Source organism: Anolis carolinensis, chromosome 1, assembly GCF_035594765.1.
Source record: "Anolis carolinensis isolate JA03-04 chromosome 1, rAnoCar3.1.pri, whole genome shotgun sequence".
NCBI classification, from domain to species: Eukaryota; Metazoa; Chordata; class Lepidosauria; order Squamata; family Dactyloidae; genus Anolis; species Anolis carolinensis.
In genome coordinates, this window is record NC_085841.1 from 78,275,735 (window position 1) to 78,298,273 (window position 22,539).

The 22,539-nt window shown below is 34.6% G+C and overlaps 1 protein-coding gene across 6 annotated transcripts in view; it reads right to left on the reverse strand.

The window, feature by feature from the left end:
- stxbp5 (syntaxin binding protein 5) overlaps nucleotides 1-22,539 on the reverse strand; it is a 175,714-nt gene that overhangs the window by 18,078 nt on the left and 135,097 nt on the right. For 2 of the 6 annotated variants that reach the window (XM_003215724.4, XM_008122988.3), the window contains 8 exons: nucleotides 19,084-19,149; nucleotides 16,734-16,793; nucleotides 16,591-16,638; nucleotides 10,420-10,470; nucleotides 7,294-7,533; nucleotides 4,421-4,790; nucleotides 2,020-2,185; nucleotides 730-841 (listed from right to left, as the gene is read on the reverse strand). In XM_003215724.4, the coding sequence (XP_003215772.2) occupies nucleotides 730-841; nucleotides 2,020-2,185; nucleotides 4,421-4,790; nucleotides 7,294-7,533; nucleotides 10,420-10,470; nucleotides 16,591-16,638; nucleotides 16,734-16,793; nucleotides 19,084-19,149 (1,113 nt within the window). The remainder of the gene's footprint in view (nucleotides 1-729; nucleotides 842-2,019; nucleotides 2,186-4,420; nucleotides 4,791-7,293; nucleotides 7,534-10,419; nucleotides 10,471-16,590; nucleotides 16,639-16,733; nucleotides 16,794-19,083; nucleotides 19,150-22,539) is intronic. The other 4 variants (XM_003215725.4, XM_008122999.3, XM_008123013.3 and 1 more) reach the window with 2 other exon arrangements.

The window sequence follows — 22,539 nt, forward strand, 5'->3', positions numbered from 1 at the left end:
CCTCTCTCTGACTTTGACAGATTTTGCACTTTGGCCCAGATCCGTGAGTTCATCTCTTGTTTTAACATTTTATTTTGTATGTTTACCTTTTATGACTGTTTTTATCGATGTTGATGTTTTATTGTTGAGTAATTTGTTTTATTGTTTTGCTTTTTGCTTTTATATTGTTGTGTCTGGGCAAGGCCCCATGTAAGCCGCCCCGAGTCCCTTTGGGGAGATGGGGCGGGGTATAAGAATAAAGTTATTATTATTATTATTATTATTATTATTATTATTATTATTATTATTATTCTGGATCAGTCTCAGCAGTCTGCGATCTATATCAGAGTTATTATTATTATTATTATTATTATTATTATTATTATTATTATTATTATTATTATGAATTCTCTTAATAGGTAAGCAAGTAATTCCACATAAGTTTAACATCCAATTTATTAAAAAAAGATTTTATAGAATTGAGAAAACAAGCATGCTGTTGAGTTCAAATTATGCACTAATTATATATATTCTGTATTTATATGGCAAAACTATTTCCAAGAATAACTGAACAAATATTTACATCAGGAATCTGGTTCTCAAGAAAAAAACCCAGTGCAGATTAATGCAAAAAATTCTCTTTGTTAAAGGACTGTATAACATATTCTGTGTTATGGTTATTCTGATAAATTCTGTCTAGTACTTCACTACATATGAACATTTATTTTTAAAAGAATGTTACAAACTTACAAAGTTCCTCTCGGTCCAGCGATTGCGCACCACCTCCAAACAGACCTTTGAAGAATCCCCTATTTGGTGCTTCTGGTGTTTCTACTGGTGTGAAGAGTTCACCCAACATTTCCTTCAAAGAAAAAAAAATCATCTTGATCAAAGAAAGTCTATCTATCCTTTACAAGAAAAGGCAAAAACTCTATTCTGCAACCACAACTTTATATTTTCATCTTTCAAAGAATCCATGCATACAGTAGTTTGATGTCACCTTTCTTTGGTTAACATTTTAAGTTGCCCCTAAAGTTCAATTTTTCACTTGTTCAAACAACTTAAAAAGATAGCCTAACTGAATATATATATATAGAGAGAGACTGAGATTAAAGTATAGAATAAAATTCATAGTAACATTTCTGTACTGCACTGAAAAATAAACATTTATGAAGCCATATTAAAATAATTGTTTTATTATACACTGAAGAATGACTGAGCAAATGAATTGCAAAATGTTAGTCAGTGTAGAAATTTGACTTTATTTATAGAATTTACACCCTGTCTTTCTACCAAGAGATTGCAGAATTTGCTTCCCTTTCTCTTCATTACCCAATTACTTGGCTGTCTCTACACCTGCAAAAAAGGGGTAGACTCACCCCAAAGTTCGCAATTCAGATGACATACAGCTACTTCTTTCACAGAGCTTAAGTTTACTCTGAGCTAAGAAAAGTTGGGGAAAATCAGGTGTTTCCAGGAAAATCCAAAGTGACCTTGGTGCTTTTGCTGTGTGAATCGATTTGGCCTGGTCAGTTGTCTACATGGCAGAACCAACGTCACCCCCATTTACCATGTGATCATCACAGAGGGGGAGATCAACCTCCTTCTTATTGTTCTCATGTTCAGTTGCCAATTTCTAACCTCATCAAAAGTGACAGTGCATCAGATAGGCTTACTTTGGACACCTTGGTTGGCGAAGAAGTAGCCATAGCGGTTGATCCGAGGCTAGTTATAGAACAATGCTCTGCCTGTCTCAAGATTAAGAGGCCAGTGCAGATATACCCCTGCTTATTAGTAAAAAGAGGCAAAAATGTAGATACAGTTTTCCAACTAAAACATACACCCTCTAGATACAAGCAAACTGGACATGATTTGTAATGTCTCATGGTTTATGTGACAAAAACAATCTCTGAATCAAGTATAGCTTTCAACTGCTTCCCATTTTAAAGAAAAAATTGACTTTTAACCCATCAAAAGAGCGTTTCTTCAAAGACTGCTTTCCAAATTATATATTTATAAATATATATTTCATTTTTTTACCTGCAGATTTTCACATGTTTCTTGACTGTAGGTGATCCTCTGAATTTCTGTAGGTGAGACAAGGTACAATGCTTGCCCATTGTTGGTGAAACAAAATGTTCTGGCTATCCGCATGTTGGTAAGTGGTAAGTAATATACATCCAACAGTGGCCTTAAACTTGGCAAACTTGAAACAAATACAAATAAAAATGGTTTAAAATGAAATAGTACTTACCCTATAGTTCAATACAATACTATAACGATTTTCCTTCTTAAAAACGTACACTAAAAAACTCAAATGTGCCTAGCTTTCTGCAATAAAGTATTAATTACAGTGATAGCCAGGCTGATTTTCATTCTATAAATGTTTTTGGAAATGGAGGGGATGAGGAGAGAAAATTTATTTTTCTTCCTAATGGTCACTATGAAAAACATCTAATTCCCCATGTACTCCTTGCCACCAAGCTCATGATACATTACAGTTAACAGAGGATACAGCAGAGAAAGGCAGAGAGCCACTCTCCGTATAGATAGTAATTAGAAACACAGCTAGCTCCTGCCTGGAAATAGAAAATATTATAAAAGGAAATATACAGCAATAGTGGTGGGAACATGTCAATTGACAATTAAATTTCATTTTGTTGTTTTTTATGTGCCTTCAGCTGAGAAGGAACTAGGGATTTTATCAGACCACAAGTTAAATATGTGTGATTTGGTGGCAAAAAGTGCATAGGAAAGTAGCAGTGTAACTGTAATTTGTTTTAGTCAGACCTCGCATGCAATATTGTGTCCAGTTCTGCGCACAACAGTTCAAGAAGGATACTGACAAGTTGGAATGTGCTTAGACAAAGGTGACCAAGATCTTTAAAGGTCTGGAAACTGAGGAACGGATAGGTGATATGATTGCCATTAAACATCTGAAGATATGTCATAGAGCAAATGGAATGAGTTGTTTCACTAGAACATGATGTGAAATGATGTGAAAATGATATGAAAAGAGGTAATCAGGAAGAACTTCAAGGTCTTTAAACATAGGGTGGGTCAGCATCTTTCAGGAATTTTACTGTTTTATAGCTGCATAGCAGGGGGCTGAACCCAATGATCCTAGTAGCCACTTCAATTTCTAAAATTCTATGATTCTAAGCTGACAGTGACATGGCGACTGTAAGATTTATTTAGAGGTGGTTTGCCACTGCCTTTCTCTGAGCCTGAATGTGACATGCTCAATGCCACCCAGTGAATTTTTATGGCTAAGCAGAAACCCAAACCTTGGACTCCTAGAATCCTTGTCCAACACAATCATAGTAGTCTAGGCTAGATTTTACAGTACGTAAGTAATATTGTTAAACTTGCTCTCAGTCCACACTGATAAAGGTACAATCTTCAACCTGAAGGCCGTAGAGCAAACGTCTGCTTACTGCTGTGGAACTTTCTCCCCTCTTTCTCTTCTTACTCCCTATTTTTAGGATGGTCTCTGGCCTTCAGGAACAGAGTGAGTGGGTTATAGGGAAAGGGAGGAATAATCCATCCCCATATTACTAGGGGAAGAGTTGATTTGGCAGCATCCTAGATGTTGGTGATTCCAACCAGCATACCACATACAGAGTAAAGACTGGCAGCAAGTAAACAGAAATATAAAAGTGGTTGACACAGTACCATTTTTATATATATGTATGTGTGTGTGTGTATGTATGTGTGTATATATATATATATATATATATATATATATATATATATATATATATTCTGGATATATAAAATGATCAAGAGTAGCATATGGTTAGCATATGAACAGAAAACTAATTCATAGCACAGTATTATCCCTGGTCCCATGCTAGAATACATTGGCCCCATACCAAAATGTTTAAATTCTCAAATCTTCTAATACTATATATTTTTTGGAACAACAACATGCTTTTGACTAAAATTTTTGACCATTTTAGAATCCCATAAAGAAACACATGAATTATTTCATTACAGTCCAACTCAAATCTATGTGTTTATCTTTCAGGGAAATAGTTTCTTACATTAAATTTTGCATTGTGCAGTTTAATGCAGGCAGTGAAGAATAAAAAGCATGAATTAACTTGCATTGTCATATTATTCACAAATTGTACTAGGTCACATAACAAAGTACCATGTTGGATTCATCGTTTGTATAACCTCCAGAGTAAAGAAGGCCCTACTCCTCCATGAATATACACATGGCATTACTAGACAGCCGGCAGTTTAAAAAAGTGTAAAAATATAGGAATACAAGAAAAATGTATTTAGCCATAGTTTCATTTCAATATTTGAGTCAAGGCTGAAACAATAGTCATCCTATCAAACCCACCTTTTTTCATAAACGATTTATCTGTTTGTAGTGAACACATATAGGGTAACTACTGTATATTTTCCTTTTAGCATTTTTATGCCTTACCTAAAAGTCATTATATGTCCATTGGCACAGAAACAAGCAAGGCAGATACTGTTACTCAGTGCCACTATATCTCCACGAAGAACGAATGAAGTCTCTGTTATATTTTGCTTATAAGTACAGTTTTGTGAGGGCAGTGAAATAACTTTTGCCTGCTTTTCAGAACATATCACTGCATATTGGTTTTCACTTATTTCCTGAGAGGATGATGGAGACACAGAGACAGGCCGGCGTTTTTTCAACTTGTCCTTTTCATCCTTGTCTTCAGATACATTTTGTTCTCTCCAGGGTTCATATGCTGGTGGAACTAGAGATCCTGTAGTGTCCAGAAAAGCCATTCTCAGGATTGCTCCTTTAAGCCTCAAAATGGTTCCTAGGATGCACAGAAATTGATTAACCTTTTAAAAATGTCTGTACAAAATTAAGACAAAAGTTAAAATATATCCTCTTTTGGACAAATATTTCCTCTATGTGTGCAAAGTGAATTTTAGAATGGTGTGAACCATTCTTAAAATTATAAAGTTCAATAGCACATGACAAAGAGAACTGGCATTTTCAAGACATTAAACATCAAACTAGAGAGTCCACTTGAAGCCATGAGAAAATGAAGCCAGTATTCCTTAAAAACTTCTTTGGTTTGAACACCTCATTCCCTTTTTGCATCACTTATCTTTTAACTCTTGCCATTATGAGTAAAGTGGGGCCCCTGGTGGCACAATGTGTTAAAGCGCTGAGCTGCTGAACTTGCGGACCAAAAGGTCCCAGGTTCAAATCCCGGGAGCGGAATGAGCACCCGCTGTTAGCCCCAGCTCCTGCCAACCTAGCAGTTCGAAAACATGCAAATGTGAGTAGATCAATAGGTACCGCTCCAGCGGGAAGGTAACGGCGCTCCATGCAGTCATGCCGGCCACATGACCTTGGAGGTGTCTATGGACAACGCCAGCTCTTCGGCTTAGAAATGGAGATGAGCACCAACCCCCAGAGTCGGTCACGACTGGACTTAAATGTCAGGGGAAAACCTTTACCTTACTATTATGAGTAAAAAATTTATAAAAGATCATTCTAATAGATGTATTTGACTTTGGGCACTATGAAACAAAATCAAAAATCTTAAAAAATGAAGAAAATGTAATTGGGATATTGACTGACTCAGACATTAGCTTCAGAAAAAAATGCTAAAGGTGTCACCAATAAAGCATAGACTTGTACAATTTTCAACATCAGATATGAAAGTTGACATTTCTGCACAAAAGCCGGAATTTTATAGAATGTGATTTTCATTGGAAGAAAAATGGACATCAATCTTCAGGGTCTTTACCGGTGAAAAGGTGAGGTATAAATTAAGCAAATTGTAATTTCACTGGTGCTACCATATTACAATTGTACTTTAAAAAATCACTATTATACAGTAAATGTCTGGTTTCCCCTTTGAAAATGTTTCATGTGATAATTTCATGTCCTGTATTTTGACTCTCATGTATTTGCCCTTTAATCCTGTTTTGAAATGTAAGAATACAAGCAACCTCGTGTTAGCATTACATTTCTGACTGAGGAGAGTACATTGAGATCCCATAGGGGTTTATCAAAGGATTTCCATAAACATCTCAGAACTTATTTCTACCTAGAGAAAAACCTTAATTCTTTCCTCCTTTATTACAGCATCTTCATGTGGAGTTGCTACTTTAATAATATGGGACATAAGCATGATGGAATCTTTGAAAGATGTTTTCTCCCTTTGATTAATCATCCATATGTATCCAAACAAGCTAACTCTGTGGTTGGAAAGTTTATGAGATCTGCCTATGAGATCTTAAGACTTATAGCAGCCTGAGCAGTCAATATTTGACTTTAACACAAAGAAGCTTCAAGAGTCATGGTGTAAGTCTTGGTTATTTTGTTTTCTTTGAAAGCTACTGCAAAAAGGCATGTAACTTCTAGAAGTAGCTGTGCAATAAGTTTACTTGAAACGTGCAATTGACTCTGGATTGGCCTTAGACCTTGTTTTTGGATGCTGTATCTCAACATTGGATTGTATTTAAATATGTTTTAATGTATGCTTTTAAAAATTTTAATGCAACTTTTTATGTTTATGTTTTAGGCACTATGTAGTGCCGTTTGTAAGCCGCCTTGAGTCCCCCAGGGGTTGAGAAAGGCGGGATATAAATATGGTAAATAAGTAAATAAATATAAAAGTTTTGAAGATTTAAAAGGAAGAAGAATAGTTGGGGGGGGGTCTCCTTGAGGTAAGGGGAAGCTCTAAAAACTCCAGGCAAGACATAAGATCTTTAAAAATGCTGAAGGAAAGGAGCTCAGAGTCCTCATAAAGACTTCTGCTTTCTTTTGAAGTGGAATGAACATCTTACTGTGAATGGCGATTCTAAAAGAGGTGAAGGAGAAATCTCTATCTTGAGAATGAGGTTTTATTTGTCTCTAGTGTACACCCAATTAAACCATGTTAAACAAACATCCAAACACTTTTTCTGATGATCTGCCCTTACAGTTAAGCTTACTGTTACATTAATAAAAATCGATACTAGGTCAGAATGTTTTTGATGTCCCTTTCAAGATGTTACTCTCAAGTGAGACAGCCTTATATCTATCTCTGCTCAAAAGACATTACAGGGTGTTTGAAAAAGAATTCCCTAGTTTTAAGTTAAAACACATTAAAACTAGGGAGTTCTTTTTCAAACATCCTGTATAATCATAACAGAGACAAATAATGTGCATATCTTGCATAATAATAATAATAATAATAATAATAATAATAATAATAATAATAATAATAATAATAGAAACACAAGTGCATAGAAATGAAGCCATTATCTTCCAAGTGAATTGTTGCTGTGGTTTTTGTACATTTTTTGTGTAATACATACCACTGGGGGACACAATTACTGGCTGAAGTAACCTTTGCTCTCCTCCTGGGGGTAAATTCAATGCTATGACTAAAACTGTGCCCAAAGTCGTCCCAACCCATAAGCATGGTGAAGGTGCTGTGTCAGCTTTTCGTGTGAAAGTCTCACAGAAGTGAAGAGCTGAAATTGCTTCCCGTGATTCCTTATCAATGCTTGTTACGCTAGAACTCCTGGATCGGCTGAACGAGTTGTCTTTAACATCTGAAAGATTTTATATTAATTAAATTCATTGCCAAAACAGCCAACCTTTCCTTCAAAATATTCAAAATATGTTAAATACGTCACTTAAATCACATCTCTAAAATTCAGTTCAAGAATAATGGGTCAGTTTCACAGACTACATGTTTAGATGAACACTTAAGACTCTGAAACTGTACATTTAAAGACAGAGTGTGAATGAGAGAAATGTGTTTGGAAATACAGATGAATACTCATGAGAGAGCCAACACTGACAATAGTGAACAATAAATAATGGTTCCTAGCATATGTTATACTTTAGATTATATTACATGTATTTTTTTAGACAGGAGAAAACACAGCTAAGATTAGGTAACAGCATCCTTTCAGATCTCTTCTATCTTTTTCCACCTGACTGGTGATACTGGATTCTATGACCTATATTGGAGAATTGTATAAACTTCTCTATCATACACATACACACAAGTTCATGCACACCAAACAATTGATCTACATTTTAGTTCAGACAATTGGTACTCATATGTGTTTTGTTTGCCTACTTAATCTAGATTTAGTACAAAGATCAATTTGCTGATAAATGTTGCAAAGAAAATTATTTTAGTATTTATTAATATTTGCTAATTTAATTTACTTTAAATAATTTTATCCTTGTTACCTGGAAAAAATGACAGTCTAATTAATTAAATATATACCTTCACAGCCCAGTGATCTACATGTACAGGTTGTATGTATGGAAGACAAGAAGAGTATAGTGGATGTGTTAGAGTAGGACAATTCTTTCCATATAACATAAAGAATAACATTATTTTAGTGTTTATATAGTATAAAGAGGAAAAGTACAATGACGAAATTTAATAATTCAGTAAACCATCTACTTTCCAACAATATCATATCATGTACTCATTGAATAGGAATTTCACTGATGATGTTTTCAATGGATGCTGCTGAGTCTTTTTAAAAATATGTATATATTTCTCAGTTCTAAACTGTGGTTTTTAATGTGTTCTCAAAATAAAACTTTTGAATTGTATTCTATATGGCTTTTGCTATAAAATCGCTAGATGCTTCTAAGCTTCATAAATGATGTCTGTCCCTATATTAGGAGAAAGAGATGAGGGAAAGAAAGTAAATAATAGTAAATAAACATTGTGAAAATTAATAATAGTAAATAAATACTGTGCTATACTGTGCTTCCCAAAATCCGTGACAAGGCAGTACTCCTCATACACCTTGAAAGGACCTAAGGTGTACCTTGAAAAACATGCCACCTTCTTCACTGCGTGCATCAATAAGCAAATTAAAAAAACTTCTCACAAATCCTTGTTCCTACACTATGTACTATTGAATTAACAGCAGAGCCATACTAAGCATGACCAAGAACATAGGCTTTCCCTGTATGTTAAAAAATAATTTAGATCTAACATACACTTTAAAAATAAACTCTATAATTCCTGACTAATTAAATTGCATTATTGCTTATAATGATCAATTTGATCAAAAGCATGCTTACTTCAAAATCAAACTTTTGACATACTGAATTTAGCCTTTTAGTTCCTATGTTTATTATCTGTGTGCTTTATAGAGTGAGAATACAGAATATAGCATTCACTCAGGCACAGTTCAAGAAAGCAGCTTGAATATGCTGCTTTCAAAATGAGGTTTCAAACAGTTTAGCTCACTGTCATACTAATATGTATACATGAACTGATTTTTCAGGAGTTGGTAGTCCAGTCAAACGCTGCCTTGTCTTAGATTCTCACTGATCTGAAAAACTATTGGTCCTAATACTGAAGCCAAGAAATCTGAAAAGCAATCAACTACTTCTGTAAGGTAAGGGTTGTGATAGCTGTTGTTTGCCTTCAATGTGTTTTTGATTTATGGCAATCCCAAGATGAACCTATTAAAAGGATTTCCTGGCAAGATTCTTCACCTTTTCCTGAGGCTGAGGGAGCGTGACTTGCCCAAGGTCACTTAGTGGGTTTCATGGCTGAAAGGGAATTCGAATCTTGGTTTCCAGAGTCACAGACAAACACTTAAACTGCTGCACGATGCTGGCTCTCACAAGGTAAGGGTGCTATAGATGTATTTATAGAATTGCACTTTGTGCTTTTCTCCAGACAAGGAGTGTCAAAGAAAGCTGTTTTTTTAACCTAAATTTGTTAAATAGTTTATATATCAATGTGACAACACACCATTGTTTGCACATAGCACAGAAAAGTTCCAGTGTTCTCTAGGCAGTTGTTCACTGAAGATATACTCTACTTGAATTAAGATTCTACTCAATTAATAGATTGTTTGATGTTTGTTATTTACCTTTAGCACCAGCCTACTTTCAATCGTATCCTATTTATTTCTATTTATTTAGTTTATGAGTGTCCTACATTTTGTCTAAATTGCTTAAGGCAATATATATAATTATCTCCCCATTCACTTTCCTTTATCCTCATAATCTTATGAATAAACCAGAGTAATTTGCTTATTTAAGGTTACACAGTGAGCTTCATGTGATAATCTGGATTAGAACCTGGGTCTTCTCATATTTGACATGATGCTCTAATCAATACATTGGATTGAATTCTATAAAGTCGCTCAAAATTTCCTTACATGATATGTGTATGTGCATGTCTTCCTAAAGATCTATAAATATACACTTTCTGTGGTCACACTTCCATGTCTTCTAAGAGGAATTTAGAAGTAGTTCCAGCCATGAGATAAACATTTGACAGACATGCATTGCATATCCACCAAATATTGGCATTTAAGGCAAATAGACATCTTAGTTCATTCTTAGAAGATAAAGCTTCAAGCTGTTATTTTGTGTATGTCTTCGCTCATAGCCTTTTCAAAGGTTATAAACATCATTCGTATAGGCTTTGAACAAATACTTACCTAACTCAGGTTTCAGTTCAGTTGGTAAGCTTAATTTTCTAGACATCTTTGCTGAAAAATAATGTATAGTTTTTATAATAAAGCTAGATTGATCACATTTTTAAAGAGTATATGAAAGAATTAAAACTCAAGTTTTCAAATTAAGAATTCATATACAATACTTCTATGCAAGGAAGGTAAGCAAATTTATACATATATTTATAGTAAGTTTTAATTTCAAGTGTACAATGCGAGTATGACAATTTCTTCGAAATTGTGAACAGAAACATTATATTTAAGATTCATGGCTTTAGTAATATCTTCATGATGGTGTATTAAATCTATAATTCTTTATGAATCTCACCCAAACTAGAATCCTAATTAGAAAAGACTAGGAAGTCAACAAATAGCGAAGAATACTTAACCATCTTTTCCAACTGCCTTTGTTATGCACTGGAATACTGATGGCACAAAAAATTTCCAGGAGGTTGAGACACAAAAATGGTATTCCAAGGGGAAAACGATACATTCATAACCAAATAAATTTATAAATAATGAACTATGCTTCTGGAGAAGGCTTCACTCTTTGCCCCACTATAAAGGCCAGGGCAGCTCAATTCATCACTACAGTGGGAAAGGAAGAGAGAAGTTCCATCAAGTAGAACTGTCAAATACAGTGATAAGACTTTTGCAGGAGCAACCCTGACTTCCTGAACCAGAGATTGCTATTGCTCCTAGATTCATAGGGGTGATACTTTCAAGAAGAGGTTGTTCTTCGCTTCATTAGTAAGGGCAAGATGCAACTGGAGTAAACATGAATACGTATACATTTCTGTCCCCTTAATCTGGAAAGGTAGATCTAATTGTGGAAGCCCACGTGGTCTTGCTCTTTGGGTAAAGTATTTCATTCTTACATACAAGTAAACCATTTTGTGGTATTTAAATCTTTTCAATAACTTTATGTTAAAAAGCAATATATAAATAGCTTAAAGAAATAAATGGAGTTTATTTTGTAGGTATGAGTGAAGAGCTCAGCTTACTACAGCTACATTTTGCTCTCGTTTATGCTTTATTTAGGTTTTAGGCTGCTGTTTTAGAGTTTATTTTACTGTTTTATGAGCGACAAAAGATTCTGTTATTTGTTTTCTGATTTTAATTTTACTCATTGAGAAGATCAGGTGTAAATATACACTTTAATGGCCTCATATTACAATCTATTATTTTAGTAGGTTAATTCTTACTTATAAATATAAATATATGAGTTAGAGATAATATTTTAATAGTGTGTGTTTGTTCCTATTTTTTAAGTATCATTTTTATTTACTTGGATTACAATCAAGACCTTACAGCCATAGAGAAGACAGAGACACTAACTGTACGCACACAAATAAACTCTGAACCTGCAAACAGTTTACAAAGTAAGAGTAATATTTCAGTGAGCAATGGACATATGAACATAGGAAACTGCTATAAACGCATCAGTAGTGAAATATTTGAAACAAACTTCAAGTAAACAAAATCCACTTTGCCATCATTATGAAGTAGTTGAGCACAACCAGCCAAAAGCTTGCAAACAAATTGGTGAGGGCCAGACAAGTCCACTCTAGGAGAACCACAAAGCCTGGAAGTACCAGTATACTATGTATGATAATGGTATTTCCTACACAAGTCAATCTATTGTGAAATAAGGGAGCAACTTGCTATACACCAATGTTCAGATCTAATGAAAGAGAAGAGTGACACGGCTTTTTTAAATGGCATCACTCAGTATTTAATAATGTAATGCATAATGCTCAGAACCACCTGCTTAAAATGCAATTGAATAAAACAAAGACGTCAAACAAAGAATCTGGTATTGATTTATATAAAGTCAGCAAGGATTCAACATTACAATTAAGGTATTTGACAACAGCACATGGAATGGAAGAAAAAATTGAAACAACCACTTCCCTGGTATTGCACACCTACAAGTTTATTGTAATTGTTGTGTGCCTTTAAGTCCTTTCTGAAACTGTCACGGCTTTCTCAGAAAGATTTGATCAGAGCCTTTGCCTTTCAATGAGACAAAGAGTATGACTTGCCGAAGGTCACCCAGTTGATTTTCACTTCAACCCTAGTCTCCAAAGTGATAAACCACTGAAAATATTGACTACTACAGAAATGGTAGCAAATATCATGCATCCCACATGGGATATTTTTCACAGTAGCTCATGGATAAAGTCATATATCAGAATTTTTGAACATATGACAGCTATACTGTAGTCAAAATTGTGAAACACACTGGTAACTGATTAAAGGTTGCACCATTTGCCAGTTTTGCCTTTCCTTACCCAGTGTACAGAGCTTGTGATAATCCAAGACAAACACAACTCTTCATCTTTCCTTTTAGAACTAACAGACAAAATGCTTTAGCCAAATATAAAAGCTTTTGGAGATGCACCTGCTTAACCTAGGAACGTATGAGAAAATCTACAGTAATTGCTTCCTTTTTTCTCCTTTCTAATGCTTCTCCATAGGCAAGGAACTGTGAAAAACATCCTTCTTCAGGAGCACTTGGCAGTCTTTGTAAGGTCCTCAGGGAGGGCAATTTACTCCCCTAAAACCCAATTATTACTACTATCTACAGCAAAGCCATTTATTTAACTCTGGTGGACAGGTAAATATGTATTTTAAAATGAGTAAGTGGATAATTGCAGTCATTTGTGCTGCCATTTCAAAAAAGGTAAATTTGGGAGGAGAGGTTAGTGGAGGTTAATTAACAGGACAGATAAATAAAGTCATAAGAGATAACAATTACACATATGGGCAACAGTACTTAATCTTATCTAAAGTAGCTTGGACATGTTCCCCAATTTCTTGATGCAGTGTATGAGAAGTACCTACAACTGAATTTGCTATACTTGACCAAAAGATCTGGAAATATGTCAACAAAGAGAGCTTGACACAGTTTTCTAAACTTAGACTAGATGTTTGCACCAATAAAGTTTTGATTGGAGCTCACTTTAAATCCTTTAAGACATATTTGGTGAAGATAATATTTGTCTATAGCTGACAAAATCTTCATGACTCCTCTTCCTTTTCTGTGAAGGCATGCTTACTCTTTACATACAAAATTGCTAATATTGTTGGAGCAAGAAAGGAAACTACTGAGAGCTCTACACATTCAAACACACTCCAGTCAATCACCAAAGCATAATCTTTCTGCTTCCTAGTACAACCATACAAAACCTTATTGAAATCTTATCCCAGTAGTTACTGGTCTTCATCTTTTCATTCATCCAACAGGTGGAATAATCTGTAATCCACTGTGACACTGTACTTTGCTGCCAAAATACCCACATTGACCCAACACTGATGTCATGATTGAAACAGAAGTTCAGTAAGATATTGCTCTTCTTCACACAATAAGAAATACAAATGCTGCTCGGTGTTAAGATTCTTGTTCAGTGCAAACTAGAACATTCAATCAAAATTGGATTCATAGAATCATAGAGTAAGACAGCTAGAAGAGACCACATGGGCCATCTAGTCCAACGCTCTGTAATGCAGGAAAAGTACAATCAAAGTACCCCTGACAGATGGCCATCCAGCCTCTGTTTAAAAGCCTCCAAGAAAGGAACTTCCACCACACTCTGAGGCAATCATGGTATTTAGCTGGTAGTAAAATAAATTTGTTGCCATTCAATTTGTACCATGGATTATCTGATGGGACACACTGGTGTATGTGTCATAGGCTGGTATTATGCAGTAACATAGCTACAGAAGGAAGCAGTGCTTGTCCCCATCTTCATTTTCATCAGAACATGACAACTGTCATGCTAGATAAGAAAAAAAGATTGACCTTGCTCACTGTCCTGTCAGTCTAATATGGCAACTCAGTTTCTTATAATATAAGAGATTATAAGCAAGAAAAGATAGCAACATCCATCTCCATCTATAGTAGTTAGTGAATATCATATCTGAAAATAGAATGTACATTTTGGGTTATGCTAGCACATACTGAGTAAGCATGTGGAGTCTTTGCATTCTTTTCATCAACATATATGCATTAGGTCACTGGGTTATTTTCACATTGTAAACTGCTTCTTTAAATTAAGAACCTGCAGCATATTTGTATCAGGGGAAAACAATTTTGTGAAAATAATTTTCCCCTCTCTTTCTGCTAGTAAGATAAAACAAAATGTGCCATATTAATGGAAATTATTTTCATATAAGTAGCTCTTGGCTTTAGCTCAATTCATACCAGTGTGGGATGATGTAACTTCCTATTATAGCTTCTTTGAAGTACAGTAGAGTCTCACTTATCCAACATTTGCTTATCCAACTTTCTGGATTATCCAACGCAGTCTGCCTCCCACCTGGATCCACAGCTGTGTCTTAAGGCACCAAGACTGAACTTTTTACGAATTTAATTTTTGACAATGTTGTTACTCTAAGTTCATTTTATGCAATTCTATCTTTATTTGTAGTCAATTTATTAATAGCCAATGTTTTTGTAGTCAATGTTTTCAATACACTGCGATGTTTTGATGCTAAATTCATAAATACAGTAATTACCACATAACGTTACCATGTACTGAACTGCTTTTTCTGTCGATATGTTGTAAAACATGATGTTTTGGTGCTTAATTTTAAAAATCATAATGTAATTTGACATTTAATAGGCTTTTCCTTAATCCCTCCTTATTATCAATATTTTCACTTATCCAAAGTTCTGATGGCCCATTTATGTTGGATAAGTGAAACTCTACTGTAGTACCTTTTACTGCTTTGGTAACAATTAAATAACAGAAATACAAGCTCGGGCATCCCCTGTGCCAAATTATCATGGGAGCTAGTGGTGCTGACATAGGAAACGTGACTCAATCATTCTGCAAAATTATTTTTTTCAGCCCTACTAGAACGACATGGGATCCAGAAAACAGCAATTGTACTCCTAAGACTATATGTGAATCTGTATTGTGCAAGCTATCTTACGATGCTGAAGTTACCAATGACAAAAGGTATTAAACTAAGCTATCTGGTTTACTGTTAAAACGTATTATCCACTGTGGGTTTATGCAGTTCTGGATTTTTATCTATTAATTCTGTTAGCCTAATTTGCAAATATATTATTTCAAGCACCTACTGTAGTGCAAATAGTATCAGCCTAATCTTCCTACCAAATTTTATTTTCAGATAAGTAACAATGAAAAGAAAGCATTTATTACATGTTGACTCCTTTGCAAACTCCAGATTAAAAGGTTAAATTGATTGTTTTGTCACATTCACAACTAAACATATAAAATTTTGTTAGATGCTTTGAAAATGGTGGTAATTTGAGGAAGTGAGGAAAAAAGGACAATTAAGAAATCATCAATTTATTAGACAACATGCTGAGAAAAGGCAAATTTAGAATGGAGATAAGCAACTACCTGTTATATAAATAACATTCCTACATAGAATGAATTAAATCTGAATATAAATAATCAGAAAGTGAATGATAAACATTCAAATTGTTCCTATATAAGTGGATATAGAATTGTATTTAAACAGATGAGCGATATATTTTACAAATTATATCTCCAAATAAAAGTGAAACCTGATGATCATAGCCAAGAAAGAAGGCATTCTTTATCATTCCATGTGTTAATCCACCATCCACCATATTTATGTTCTTATGAGAGAAGGGTTCAATCCACCTTATGCGCATACTGCAAATGTTACAAAATGTTTCCAACTTACTGTTTACCAATGTAGTAAACAGTAAGATATTCTGTATACAGATATACAAAATGTGATTTTATTTTTAAATAAGGAAAAATTCTCTCATCTGAGCAAAAAGCAGTAACACAGAATAAACATTAAACTGGAGTAGGCACATTTTTCCAACTCTGCATTAAAAATTTGGAAGAACTGTGTTAGAATTGTGCAGTATTGCTTACAGGATTGAACCCTTTTAATGTTTCCCAGCAGAATCCAAAACCTTTGTAGGAGGATGTACATATACAAATGGACGAAATTAAGACTCCAGTATCACTGATCATGTTAATAATTGAGCACAGTGTATTAGAAAACAAGCAGCCCAAAAGAACACCTCTTATGTAAGGATTAAACAAATAATGCAATGCAGCTTGTGTTATTTTGCTGCATAGCCAAGAATAAGAGTAAGGTACTGGGAAAGGAGCAAAGGATAGTTTTTCTAGTTCCTACCTATATCACTGGCTACCATCTTGGAAAACTTTCTGCTTTTGGTCTTCACTGCAAATAATATTTTGATACAAAATGTCAATTTACTAAAAAAAAGATGAGCTGATGAAAGGAATGATAATACTCTTAAAATAAAAATACTATACCCTTTTCTATAAAATTATTCAATGTTTGATCCTCATCAGAATTGATGGGAGAACCAGAACCTAAATGAGTGAAGACAAGAATGAAAGGAACATACAAATGGATATTCACAACAAAAGATGCATGCAAAACAGTTATGACAGACTGCAAAATTAAGAGGAAACACTATTGAAATCTACATCTTCAACTATCACCTTTTAAAAACAATCAGAAATGATATGAAGACAGACAGAAAAAACCCTTGACTCTCCCTTTTTAAGTAACATTTCTAGTCAAGGTAGAACTGCATACCTGAAAGAAAAATGCAGATAGTACATATCTATTCATAACAAATATAAGCAGAGGCGAAATATAGTCCGAGGGGAAGCTGGCATTCATATTAGAAAAAAATATTCACAATAGCAAGAAATATAATTCACATTTTAAATTCCATTTGAGGCATATGTTGTCAGTAAAATTCAGAATCAAAAGGCACAGTTTTGCTATGGTCCAAAGTGTGCTCATTATGCCTACATTGAAGGTTTCCTTCGATAGTGGCAAAGTAAACTTCCATCTGAAACAGAATGGGCTTCAAGTATGGTATTTGACATATATTACAGATGATAAACAGCAAAACATGGTTAGGGGAAAAATGTTTCTGGTATCTGATTTCTCCAGCCTCACATTCCATCTGATGCTCAAAGAACAGAATTGCTGACAGGAATTTATTAGGAAGGTTTGTAAGGTACTATGAATAAGAAATAGATTTTTATTTTTCAAGTCAAACCATACCATGTATGCTATGTACGTAGGCAGCATACCTCTTATCACTCATGCTAGAGATAAACAAGAGGAATAGCTATTTCTATCTTGCTTTGCTTATCAGTGCACTCACTGTCAAGAGATAAACGTGCTGGATGCAATGCATTCCTGGCATGACCCAACTAAGGCTATTCTTATATTAATAATAAGGAAGCAAGATCTGCTATTTTCAATACGATGACTTACTATTACCAGTCTTAATGTTATCAATATTAAAATCAACTACAACTACAACTACAGATTTTTATATCTTATACCTTAAAACTGAAAAAACTAAAAATGAATACCATTTTCAGTACTATTTCAATTGATAGCAGAAAGATTTCAAGTGTTTTCCTATAAATGATTTACTTACTAGTAAAATGTATTGCAAAAGAATATTTCCCAGTAGCGATTTTGGGCTTCTGGTTAAGCACAGTGAAGTGATGTGATTCCAATCTCAGTTACATTTTAACTGAGCTCAGGAAAGTAAGGTCCCCATATTTTCATTAAAAAACCAAAAAATAGATAGATTTATTACTACTTAAATGGGGCATAAATAATCCGATTTCCCCTCACATGTGTTGTAAGCAGCCAACAACCCCTCCTTCCAGTAGTAAGAGTAGGGGGAATTGTTATCCTTTGCAGTCCCTGGGTCTTAGGAGAGTGATTCAGGCACTATAGGGTTGGCAGCAACCACACTTTCCTTCCTTTCTATGTTGTATTGGAACACCCATTACAACCAATGGATGAGCTCTTAAGTTATGAATTCTTTGCTAGATCTAGTTAAAATATGAGCCAGTGAAGACCCTAAGAGACAACCTATTTTAATGAAAATATCAAACTTTACATCCTAAACCAAACAAGACTGAACATGTCTTCACAGTTTTCTCTTCATTGTCAAGCCTATTCATTTTGCAGTAACATATAAATAGTAATATCTGCAATAAAAGCAGCATGATGTTCTTCTGTATAAAATCACGTTGACAAACAAAATGTTCCTACAATTCTAGCAACAATATAAATTGGGCTTTGTGAGAAAACATCAGACTCAACTGCAAACTAGTTTATGAAGTGTTAATGCTAGATCAATTAGTTTGAATTAGAGTGACAAAACATAATTGATTTTTCAGTATTTAGAAAATATTCACCTTGATCAACTCATAGTTCATGTGGCTGAAGATGACTGCATGAAGTTTCTGAGACCTATATTTCTATTGTGAATAATCTCTTCTTGAAACTGACAGATCAAGGGATTTAAAACATGTTCCCTTATATTGAACATTTCCATTGCCAATGCCGTCTATACACTGTAAATAATGATAAATATATAAGAGCGGATAAGTGAGTGGCTCAGGCTTTAGGGCAAATTTCAAGCCAACAACTAGATATTCACCTGATAAAGAAATATTCGTAGGCTCATGTACTTGAACTGGGTGTACAGAAAAACACTGTCAGACTCAGTGGTGTCTTAGAAATACATCTTCTATGCAAACACTAAAGCAGAGAAATCTCTCTGAGTGATTTGAAGCAATATTTAATATCACAGTCTTTACAAGAACAAATAATTACCTGATGTGGGTGACTTGCAGCGATCCTCTTGTACTGTTGTACCTTCATTAATATCACAAAGACCAGCTGTGAAATACAAAGTACATTTTTAAATTTCAAACAGGCCAGTTTACATTTTATAATGCTGCATAAAAGTCCCAACACACACACACACACAAACATTCCAAGAGAGGAATAACTGATTCTTCTAACTACAAGTCTTAATAAGTAAGCTATAAAGTCACTTTGATTCCTTCCCATATTTTAAGCTATAACTTCAATAATTCCTGACTATTGCCCATGTGAGCTGGAACTGATGATCAAAGCAAGGGCACCTACTTGCCTAATTATTTGCTGTACTTTTACAGTGTTAATTTAGAAAAAAGATGGTCATGAAGATCCAAGGAAAGAAATAATATATGTGCACAAAAAGTATTTTTAACTGCAGAGTTTTAAACTGTGTCATTCCTATGTAAGTTTAAGTGGACATGATTGATTTGTACTAAGAATGAGACACACTCATTAGGTGTATCATAAAGTAGATTTTAAATAAATTTAAGTACCAAACCATTAAAATTAAGCAATAAAATTTTCAAAGATCTATACACATAAGATTGATACAGACTCGCAAATACAATGTAAATTAAGAAACACTGTATTAGTGCAACTAAAATATTAGAAGAGGTATGAAATAGGTACATAACCTGAAAGAACAATGGAGTGGTAACTTCACTGGACTATAAACACATTGTAGTGTTTACTGAAGCTTTCCTTTTAGCTCAACAACTAACCCATGCCAATGGCAAATCAATTTATGTGCCTTCAAGTCGCTGGTCAACATGAATTTCATAAGGTTTCCTTAGGGAAGGAAAACTCAAGAGGTAGTTTTGCTAGTTTCTTCCTCTAAAATATAGTCTATAACACCTGAAATTTGCTGATGGTATTCCATCCAAGTCTTTACTAGATCTGACTCTGATAACAGCTTCCAAAATCAGATAGGATCTGGGTAATGAATAATAACTAAACTAGTAACAACGATTTCATGGTATCTCATACTGCACACCTATTCAGTGGAAGCATGATTTATTAAATAAATAACCAGCATGTTCGTTATATCATTAGTGTAATAGTGATAACTGGGGGGGGGGGGAGACATTATTAAAGAAGTGTCTCAATTCTGGTAGTGTTACAGCTTTCCCATGTGCATTCAGCATTACCATAAGGACTATGACCAGACCTCTTTTCTTATTTCTACTGCAACTCTCCTAATAGCACCAAGTACTGTATTTGTGAAAAGACAGCTAAAACTGTTCAACTATGGGCAACATATTTCTGTCCAAGCCTATCTTTAACTCTTTAATTCACAGTTATTTCTGTTTGAAGAATAAAGAGGACTAGGTAAACCACTGTTATGAGCTCATGGATAATCTGTGAAAATCTGTGCCAGTGCAAGAAATGTTGAGGTCAAAATTCCCTTGCAGAAGAAGAATCAACAAAGCAAAAGCTTCTGATAGAGGAAAGGTCATGGGGAGGCAATTTGTGATGGTGTGAGTGGATATACAGTATATGCCCTTGTCTCATATCTTTACTTGGAACATACACAACTGTGTTCAAGAACACAGACTTTTGCTTGCCATAAGGTCCGGGATGTTCTCTTAATTTCATTCGCTATGGCCTTAATAAAATTAACTAACTAGAAGATGAGAAAGAAGCAGATGGTTTAAATATTTTTTCTATACAGAGGTCTCTACCATTTGTCACTACCTTCTCAATATGTTAGATCTCTGTGCATTTCTGTACAGCTCTGTGGATTTTTATACTGCTTCACAATTAAATAGAGAATAGCCACTGATTGCATTTCTTCTTGGAACAGTTAAGACACATGAAACTGAATTTCGACAGCACATTGCCTAATACTGGGTCATTTTGTTTCCCTGGTGTCACCATTTGCAATTCCACCTTTTATAGTATTGGTCTATCTGCAGATGCATCTTGAAAAGCATTAAGTTCACTTTTCTAAAACTGTGTAAGGAATAAGTGAAATGTGCTTTGAAAAATCATCACAAGTACTGTAGTTGACCTCTCTTTGGAACATAAATATAAGGTGATATGAACATTTGACAAGCAAGTGATTGATAGTACAGTAATTACTTGACAGCCCTAAAGATGGAATAAAATGTATGATTCTAAGTCATGCCAAGCATTCTCGCACGTACAGTTGGGTTTCAGAACCTGTCTCCTGCAACTCATACACCCATCTGTAAGGAAGGAGGTTTGCAAGAGCAGCCACTGATTGACATCAACAACAATGCTGGTAGTCAATAATGTTTAAAAGTAACCATGGATTTCCAACACTGCAAGAATAGTACTTTTGTTTGCTAAATAATCTACTAGAAACAATGTAGCGAAGGATTAGGAAACACAACTAAGTATAAACAAGTTTATGACCATCACAACTGGTCTGAAGGTTTCATAAAAGTATAAAAGAGTCATATCCTTTTAGAAAAATATTGTCTCACAGTGCTGTAAAACTGTGGGAAAGTTCTAGGCCAAGATCACCACAGATGTGAATAAACAGAGGTGCCAGTTATCCTTTCAGCATAAAACGATTTTGACGCCCCCTAACAACTTGCAAGTAGATGTTGGTCTTATGGCAGACACAGCTGGACCAATACTAATGATGAAGTTTTCCTCCCTTAACTGTTTGCTGACTATAAAGATGATGGGCATGTTTTAACGTTATGTACACCTGACCAAAACTTTGCCTTTTGTGCTCCCCTCAAACCTACCTCTTTTTCATCATACAGTTAGCAAGACTTTGTTGTCATTTGATTTTTTGTTCCCCTAACGGTGTTGTTTTAGACAAATTCTGGTTAAATAAGCTATCAACTTCACTACTTCATAGTTTGCTTTATTTAGCTAACTAGAGCCTGTTTTTAATCAGTGTATGTTGTTCAAACAATCATAAATGAGCATTGGTGAAAAACTTGCAAAAGTGTTTGGAATTCTTTTCTAGTGTTGTTGTTCTAATATATTGTCAAAAGCAGGAAGGCTAACAGTTAAAAACAAAGTTAAGAAAGGTTTAGGTTTTAGTTGGTGTTCTTCAGTAAAGACTTGCTTATTTTCCAAAGACAGAAAGGTTTCTGTCATTTGTTAGTTTTTGTGATGTTTTATATAAATGAAATGTTCTGAGCTGCTGTAGCTGATAAAGTATGATGCCTACTGACATGACCTGAACCTACCTGCTGTTATACGATCAAGGGAGCGGCTCCTAAGTCTCAGATTTTAGCCTTGTAATCTCGGTACTGAGATGATTAGCACAGGTAATCATTAATCCAAAATCCAAAGAGTCACAAGTTCCCCCCTTTTAAACCTGTTATGCATCCAGACATAGTAACTTTAGCACATGCAATGTTATGATACACATTTATTCATTTTATTTATATAAATATGTGTATTTTGCCCTTAACTCAAGGA